The sequence below is a fragment of the Entelurus aequoreus genome, linkage group LG04 (genome assembly GCF_033978785.1).
Source record: "Entelurus aequoreus isolate RoL-2023_Sb linkage group LG04, RoL_Eaeq_v1.1, whole genome shotgun sequence".
Taxonomy (NCBI): domain Eukaryota; kingdom Metazoa; phylum Chordata; class Actinopteri; order Syngnathiformes; family Syngnathidae; genus Entelurus; species Entelurus aequoreus.
In genome coordinates, this window is record NC_084734.1 from 5,038,440 (window position 1) to 5,048,440 (window position 10,001).

The 10,001-nt window shown below is 43.9% G+C and overlaps 1 protein-coding gene across 1 annotated transcript in view; it reads right to left on the reverse strand.

The window, feature by feature from the left end:
• Positions 1-750: 750 nt before the first annotated feature.
• Positions 751-10,001, reverse strand: part of LOC133648209 (dedicator of cytokinesis protein 2) — a 337,149-nt gene continuing 327,898 nt past the window's right edge. The window contains exon 51 of the mRNA XM_062044062.1: positions 751-2,016. Within this exon, the coding sequence (XP_061900046.1) occupies positions 1,954-2,016 (63 nt within the window). The 3' untranslated portion in view covers positions 751-1,953. The remainder of the gene's footprint in view (positions 2,017-10,001) is intronic.

Here is a 10,001-nt window from a genome sequence, read left to right on the forward strand (position 1 = left end):
GACCGCATATGTGGGTAACCCCCCCCCCTCTAGGGGAGACCGAAAGCAATGGATGTGGAGTGGGTCTGACATAACATTGTGAAAGTCCAGTCCACAGTGGATCCAACACATCAGCGGGAGTCCAGTCCACAGCGGGGCCAACAGGAAACCATCCCGAGCGGAGACGGGTCAGCAGCGCAGAGATGTCCCCAACCGATGCACAGGCTAGTGGTCCACCCGGGGTCCCGGCTCTGGACAGCTAGGGACTGTACTTAGAGGGGGGGTTACCCACATATGCGGTCCTCTCCAAGGTTTCTCATAGTCATTCACATCGACGTCCCTTGTGTGGGCTCTGTGCCGAGGATGTCGTTGTGGCTTGTGCAGCCCTTTGAGACTTTTGTGATTTAGGGCTATATAAATAAACATTAATTGATTGATGCTAGGGAGAGATGGAAGATTCCAGACTGTGGTGCATTTGATGAAGGCACTTTAGTGCGTGCCACACAGCAATGCATCATCAGCATGCCTAGAAAGATAGTGACAGGGAATAGAAGGAGGATGGACAATTCAACCCTAAACTCACTCCTTTCCTGCAAATTAAATACCGGTCGCTCTATAGCCCGGAAGATAGGCTAGTTATATTGAATTAAAAAAGTACAGTAATTTGACGATGATTTCTGTTTATGTGCATTAACTATCATCTACTTTTAAGTGTGTGCGCGTGATAAAACGAGTAAAACATCTACAAGGTATTTGTTTTGGTGAAATCCTGTACTTTGCGAGTGGAAGGCTACAAGGAACACTTAAGACATTTATGATACGTCCATAAAATTAAAAAAAATCGACTTTCTGAAAAAGCTCCTGCAAATTCAGACATTACCCACAAAGTTCAGTGTGGACATTTTGTGTTGGTTATTTATTTCTTATTTGCACCATGACTAGGGAAGGTTGTTTGGTCGTATAAGTAAATGTGCATACTTTCATTCAGTGGAAATGACTCACGTTGTCCACTAGCTGGCATCATAGTAGCAAAGTACCAAAGTGAATGCAATCCCCCTTGTGGTTAGATTCCTTATTGTGTGAATGCTCCAAGGCATATGGTTTTCTACACCAAAATTAATCTATTTATTATTCATATTATTCTCCAGGTTTTGGTGGGCTCTCCCTTTTACATTTTTCACCCAATTCAAACCGTTCCAAATTCAAACTGTTCAGCCTATTCGGGAATGTTCTGGGAATCTTATCAGATTCCCAATTTTACCAAAAAAATCCTGCTTTTACCGGAATTTCCACATTTTTGGGAAATTCCCATTGAAAAGAATGGGACATTCTTCCGAGTTCCACAACTCCCACATTGTTTATCGGATTGAAACCGTTCCAACTTCAAAATAATTGTGTGCTCCTTTTCCATATCTCAGTATGAAAGAGTTCGGTGCAAAAATAGTTTTGAATCCTCAGTTGGGTTCATGTCCTCTCATGCTGAGAAAATTATTAAAAATAATAAAATCCCTCTTGGAATATTTGACATTTAAACATCACTAAAGCAATTTAAATGCATATTATATTGTCTCCAATAAAATAATTATTAGTGCACTGTTATCAGATTTATTCAAGTCATTTGCATTTTCCTCTTTATTGTGAATACATTTTTGTTCCTCTCCATATTTTAATTCCTATTCAATTCTGTTTTATCTCGCTGTGCCAATAACGACATTTTTGTTTCAAGTCATTTTGGGGAGACACGGCAAACAAGTCATTATTGGCACAATAAAGTGTGTAACATTGTAATCATGGAGTCGAGCCAGTGCGGCTTTTCAAGCAAACGGATGGGAGAGCTCCAAGACGGCATTTAGCTAAAGAGGCGAGTAAAGGTCATTGCACCGACAGCCACATTGAATTATTGAAGACATCCAGCAAGAGTGCATTCAAACTCCCGGGTGATGCACAGAGAAATAAAAAAACAAATAATGGCTGTCAGAAATGATTGACGTGGTCTTTGCTTGCATCGCTGCTCATCACATCCTCACACTTGGAAGTCTGGGGAAGAAAATAAAAACACACATTGTCTGAATGAAAGTGCTCTCATTTGCTCACACTCCTGTCAGAAAGTTATTTGTCTCGTTTACGGTAATCCCTCCTTTATCGCTGTTAATTGGTTCCGGACATGGCGGCAATAAATTCATTTTCTTTAATTATATATCCAATATTTTCATAGCAAATGTTATAGAAGGACTTTCTAAGTACATTTGACAACCTTATGAGAGTCATCTAGACAGTAAATATATAATATAGTCATGTTGCCAGAGGGCGAGCCAATCAGTGGCCACGATACTGAACTGTCTCATCTAGTGGCCAATACTAGTGGAGGATTGAGAGTTTGAGTTCATTCAGACACTTTTGTGCTTCAAAATGCTTCATTTTGGACAACACCCCAAATTAATCACCAATGTTGTGGTAATCTGTAAATGTCCTTGCCTATTTCTATTGTCTGCACCATGTTCACTCTCTCTCTCATCCACAGTATGGAGTGCAGCTGACGCAAGGCAGCAGCACACACCTGAGCTTGATTAGCAGCAGCCTATTTTAACTGGCTGCTGACGGCCGGTGAGCGCCGGAACTTTGCCATTGCTACCAAACGGTTGGTCGTGCAAGAGGACTCACTAAGTCGCGAACCTTTCACCTCAGGTTGGCCCGTTTAATCCTAGCCTTGTCTAGCGTTTTATTTTGGTACCTTGTTTTATCACTTCTCTCATGAAGTATATTTTTCCTAGCCTTGTCTAGCGCCTTTAGTTTTGTGTTTTTATTTTACTCTCAGTAGTTTGTTACATGGTGTGTTGTGTTTTCCACCATCGCCATTGTTTTGTTTTGCTACCTTGTGCTTCCGCCAAATAAAGAGGAAGAACAATTGAAAACCCAAACTCGTCTCTGCATCCTTGGGATCCACATCACCACATCCTAACAGAAAGTTCCGGCCAAGACGATGGAACCCGCAGAGACAGACTCCTGGAAGAGAGCATTGCAAGGCCAGGCTCAAAGGATCAACCAGCAGGGGGACCAGCTTGACCACCTGAGCCGAGGTCTACAGGGGATGTCGGAGCGCCAAGACGCCATGTTGGAGCGAATCAACATGCTGTTAGCCACCGTCGTACCCACCTCGACCACCGTGCCTGACCAGGCATCCACCCAGCCTCCACAACCCGCTAGTACTAGCAATATACGGCTTTCCCGACCCGAACGTTTTTCCGGGGAAAAGGAAGACGTAAGACAATTCCTGACGCAGTGTGAACTCCATTTTGAGCTAAACGCGTCCGCTTTCACCTCTGAGCGGGCTAAAGTAGCGTTTGTGATCTCTCACCTGTCTGGCCGCGCTGGCACCTGGGCGACTGCCGAATGGAACCGTCAGACCACCTCCAGCTCCACATACGCGAACTTTTCCAAGTCCTTGAAGCAAATATTCCAACGACGACTCCCAGGTAGAGAGGCAGCGAGATCCCTTTTCCGGCTGCAACAGGGTTCACGACGGGTCGCGGATCACGCGATCGAGTTCCGCACCATGGCGGCCGACTGTGACTGGGGTCCCTCGGCGTTGTTGGACGCCTTCTTCCTGGGTCTCGCGGACGAAATTCGTCATATGATGATCCCGCTGTCACTCCCGACGAACCTGGATGATCTTATTGAGCTGGCGGTGCAAATCGACTTCCGCCTACTAGAGGAGAGGAGGGACCGACGGGGAAGACAAGCCCCACCTAGCAGCCAATCAGCGCCTGCTAGACCCGCCATCTGCAAGACGGAGCAACTCGTCCTCGAAGACACCTCTCCTTCATGGCAGATAGACGAGCCAATGCAACTGGGAGGCCGTCGACTCACCACCGCTGAGAGGGAACGCCGTTTTCGCCTCCAACTCTGCCTATACTGTGGAGGCGCTGATCACCTCATCTCCCGCTGCAAGGAACTGCCGCGCCCCGCGGCACGGCCACGAGCGCGCCCTCACTCGCCAGAGGACACGTCCACCAGAGGTCGCCGTTCTCCTTCGTTGGCCGCAGGCAGAATGCAGCTAAAAGGTACTCTTTCTTGGCCTAACCAACAAATAGACATTTGCGCTCTCATTGACTCGGGAGCAGATGATAACTTTTTGGATTTTGAGTTCATGAGACTCCATAAGATTCCTGTTGTAAAACTGTGTGTACCCAAGAGGGTGTATTCTCTAGATGGGCGCCTATTAGCCAGCATAACCCACCAGACACTCCCACTCAACCTGCGCTTGTCTGGAAATCATTGTGAGAAAATAATTTTTTTGATTGTGCCATCACGGTCCGCGCCCATCATTCTTGGGTTAACCTGGTTACAGAAGCATAACCCGAGCATAGACTGGCCTCGTTCGGCCATTATTAATTGGAGTGTTACCTGCCACCTACATTGTCTCCGTTCCGCAGCGGGATCTCACACACCGCCACCTACCACCGTTGTAGAGAACATAGACTTGACAAACGTGCCCACAAACTACCATGACTTAAGAGCGGTGTTTAGCAAAGATAGAGCACTCTCACTTCCCCCCCACCGACCCTACGATTGCGGTATCGATTTGCTAGCCGGAGCGGCTTTACCATCGACCCGTTTGTACAAGGTGTCGAACACCGAACTCAAAGCACTAGAGGAATACATAAACACTTCAATAGCTGCGGGCCTCATTCGCCCCTCGACCGCACCAGTAGCCGCCGGATTTTTTTTTGTCGAAAAGAAGGACAAGTCCCTACGGCCTTGTATAGACTACCGCGCTCTTAATCTGATTACTGTCAAGAATAAGTATCCTCTTCCTCTCCTTGATTCTGCATTTACTCCCTTACAGTCCGCAAGGTTTTTTACTAAACTCGATCTACGTAACGCTTACCATCTAGTTCGCATCCGAGAGGGGGATGAATGGAAGACCGCATTCAACACTCCTCTCGGACATTTTGAGTATCTTGTCATGCCGTTTGGACTTACAAATGCACCTGGCGTTTTTCAGGGCTTCATTAATGATATTTTTCGGGACATGACAGGGCGGTTTCTCTTCGTTTACCTGGACGACATATTAATTTATTCTTCGACATTTGACGAACATGTGCAGCAGGTTCGGTTAGTCCTTCAACGTTTGCTCGAAAATAAACTGTTCGTCAAGGCAGAAAAATGCGAGTTTCACTCATCTTCCATACCCTTCTTAGGATTTATCATTGAGGAGGGTAGACTCAGACCGGACCCTGCTAAGGTCAAAGCAGTAGTAGACTGGCCCACTCCGGTGTCCAAGAAGCACCTCCAGAGATTCTTGGGCTTCTCTAATTTTTATCGGCGATTTATTCGCAATTTTAGTCGCGTCGCGGAGCCACTTACGAGGCTAACTTCTACTAAGGTTCTGTTTGAATGGACACCCGATGCTAATTCCGCGTTCCTAAGGCTAAAAAGATTGTTTACGTCGGCTCCTGTGCTTTGTTACCCTGACCGTTCTCTCCAATTTTTTGTTGAAGTGGACGCTTCTGATTCAGGTGTAGGGGCCGTACTCTCCCAGCAATCTACCAGCGACCAGAAGTTGCACCCCTGTGCTTTCTTCTCTCGTCGCCTATCCCCTGCCGAGAAGAATTATGACATTGGCAACAGGGAGCTTCTGGCGGTCATCTTGGCCCTTCAGGAGTGGAGACACTGGCTGGAAGGGGCGGAGCTACCATTCATCGTCTACACGGACCACAAGAACCTGTCCTACTTAAAGGGAAACTTCGGTTTTTTTCAACCTGGGCCCTGTTTTCATAATTTTTTCTGTATATGTGAGTGCTGGATAAAACATTTTTTGAGGTCGCGCCAGTATTGAGCAGGGCAGGCAGCCTCCAGCCCAGCTAACGCTCGTACACAGGGCAACTGGCTCTCGTCAAAATTCGGCCTATAAACATGCATTTTTTTCACACTGACAGGCTCAGATAGTTACAATGAGTGTCCGACAACATACTAGAAAGGAGAAATTAACGTATGTCTCTACCTTTAGCTGGAGATCGCTGTTTGTTGTGAGCTGTGTCCAAATCTCACCACGCTACAAATCTCGTTCCGAAATCTCGCGATAACTCGCGACAAAACACCGGTGGAAAAACAGTTACTTTTATCCTTTTCTATAAAACTAAACTAACAGTCTTCGGTAACTTAGTCCAATACAAAATCACTTCGGTCGTCTCTCTTCACCTCAGTCAGGTAACTGTTTTTCCACCGGTGTTTTGTCGCGAGTTATCGCGAGATTTCGGAACGAGATTTGTAGCGTGGTGAGATTTGGACACAGCTCACAACAAACAGCGATCTCCAGCTAAAGGTAGAGACATACGTTAATTTCTCCTTTCTAGTATGTTGTCGGACACTCATTGTAACTATCTGAGCCTGTCAGTGTGAAAAAAATGCATGTTTATAGGCCGAATTTTGACGAGAGCCAGTTGCCCTGTGTACGAGCGTTAGCTGGGCTGGAGGCTGCCTGCCCTGCTCAATACTGGCGCGACCTCAAAAAATGTTTTATCCAGCACTCACATATACAGAAAAAATTATGAAAACAGGGCCCAGGTTGAAAAAAACCGAAGTTTCCCTTTAAGGACCGCACAGAGACTGAACCCTCGCCAGGCCAGGTGGGCACTATTTCTGACCCGTTTTAACTTTATCATCACTTTCCGACCTGGTTCTCAGAATGGGAAGCCCGATGCCCTGTCCCGTGTCTACTCTTCGTCCTTGGAAGATTCCTCACCTGAACCTATTGTTCCCCATACCCACTTCATTGGGGGACTCCAGTGGGACATCGAGCGGCAGGTCTTGGAGGCCCTGAAGTCGGACACATCTCCGCGGGGCTGCCCACCAGGTCGGCTGTTTGTGGTTCCTCGGCTCCGTTCCAGCGTTCTGGATTGGGCACATGGGTCGAAGATCGCTTGCCATCCAGGCATTCGTCGCACCAGTTTTATCCTCTCCCAGCGTTTTTGGTGGCCATCCATTCTGGCAGATACGAAGGCGTTTGTGGCAGCATGTCGGGTCTGCTCCCGGAACAAGGCATCCCACCAGGCTCCAGCAGGACTGCTACACCCATTACCCATCCCCTCCCGCCCGTGGTCACACATAGCTGTGGATTTTGTCACAGGACTGCCCCCCTCTGAGGGAAGCGACACCATTTTGACCATTGTGGACCGGTTCTCGAAGATGGCCCATTTCGTAGCCCTCCCCAAGCTGCCGTCTGCTCTTGAAACAGCCCAATTATTAGTGCTCCACGCTTTCCGGCTGCACGGCATCCCCACTGATGTTGTATCCGACAGAGGGCCACAGTTCTCCTCGGCCGTCTGGAGAGCATTCTGCAAGTCTCTGGGGGCCTCCCCTAGCCTATCCTCCGGCTACCACCCTCAGAGCAATGGACAGACCGAGCGGACCAACCAAGACCTGGAGGCGGCCATCCGGTGCACTTGTCATCAGCAACCCGCAACCTGGTCTGAAAGTCTCCCTTGGATAGAATACGCTCACAACTCTCTCATTAGCTCCGCCACCGGTCTGTCTCCATTTCACGTCGCCTATGGTTTCCAACCCCCAGTTTTTCCTTCTACCCAACCCAATGCCGACGTACCATCCGTAACGGCACACCTGCGTCGGGCTCACCAGGCTTGGCGCAACACCAGGGCTGCGTTAAAAAGAACATCGGCCAGGAACCAGGCCTTAGCCAACCGACATCGCACACCAGCCCCACACTACCAGTTGGGACAGAAGGTCTGGTTATCGTCTCGGGACCTACCATTGGCCACCGAATCTAGGAAACTGGCTCCCAGGTTCATTGGACCATTCCCCATTGCCAAGATCATCAATCGTGTGGCAGTCAAGCTCCATCTCCCTAGATCTCTCAAGTGCCATCCTGTTTTTCACGTGTCCCGCATCAAGCCTGTCTCATCCAGCCCACTCAGCCCTCCGGAGGTACCGCCTCCTCCACCCAGGCTGGTTGATGGCCACCCAGCATTTACTGTAAACACCATCTTGGATGTGAGAAGAAGGGGAAGGGGTTTCCAATACCTGGTGGACTGGGAGGGGTACGGCCCAGAGGAACGGTCATGGATTTCGAGATCGCTTATAATTGACAAGGACTTGATCAAGGACTTTTACGTTCGATTCCCAGACAAGCCAGGTAGGCCGCCAGGAGGCGTCCGTTGAGGGGGGGGTACTGTGGTAATCTGTAAATGTCCTTGCCTATTTCTATTGTCTGCACCATGTTCACTCTCTCTCTCATCCACAGTATGGAGTGCAGCTGACGCAAGGCAGCAGCACACACCTGAGCTTGATTAGCAGCAGCCTATTTTAACTGGCTGCTGACGGCCGGTGAGCGCCGGAACTTTGCCATTGCTACCAAACGGTTGGTCGTGCAAGAGGACTCACTAAGTCGCGAACCTTTCACCTCAGGTTGGCCCGTTTAATCCTAGCCTTGTCTAGCGTTTTATTTTGGTACCTTGTTTTATCACTTCTCTCATGAAGTATATTTTTCCTAGCCTTGTCTAGCGCCTTTAGTTTTGTGTTTTTATTTTACTCTCAGTAGTTTGTTACATGGTGTGTTGTGTTTTCCACCATCGCCATTGTTTTGTTTTGCTACCTTGTGCTTCCGCCAAATAAAGAGGAAGAACAATTGAAAACCCAAACTCGTCTCTGCATCCTTGGGATCCACATCACCACATCCTAACAAATGTGGTGTAACACTTTATGTGACGCCATGTAGCGAGACAACTGTAATGTATATACTGTATATATTAACTAATAATGTATATATATTAACTAGTATTGTGTGTGTATACATACATATATATATGTACTGTATATATATATATATATATATATATACACACATACATACATATATATATATACACACAGTACTAGTTTATACATTATAAATATATATATATATATATATATATATATATATATATATATATATATATATATATACATAATATATATATATATATATATATATATATATATATATATATATATATATATATATATATATATATATATAAACTAGTAATGTATAAATATTACCTACAAGATCTGCACAATCCATCAGATTTACTCTATCTATATATACACATATACATATATATGTATATACATATCACATACATACATATATATATATATATATATATATATATTGACATACATGCTTTTATATATATATATATATATATAAATATACACAAATATCACATACATACATATACTGTATATGTGTGTGTGTATATATATATATATATATATATAAATATATATATATATATATATATATATATATATATATATATATATATATATATATATATATATATATATACATATACATATATATATATATTTATATATATATATTTATATATATATATATATATATATATATATATACATATACACACACATATACAGTATATGTATGTATGTGATATCTGTATATATATATATATATATTTATATTTATTTATATGGGACGGCGTGGCGAAGTTGGTAGAGTGGCCGTAGATTTACTCTATCTATATATACACACATACATATATATGTATATACATATCACATACATACATATATATATATATATATTGACATACATGCTTTTATATATATATATATATATATATATATATATATATATATATATATATATATATATATATATATATATATATATATATATATATATATATATATACACACAAATATCACATACATACATATACTGTATATGTGTGTGTGTATATATATATATATATATATATATATATATATATAAATATATATTTATATATATATATATATATACATATATATATATATTTATATATATACATATATATATACATATACACACACATATACAGTATATGTATGTATGTGATATCTGTATATATATATATATATATATATATATATATATATATATATTTATATGGGACGGCGTGGCGAAGTTGGTAGAGTGGCCGTGCCAGCAATCGGAGGGTTGCTGGTTACTG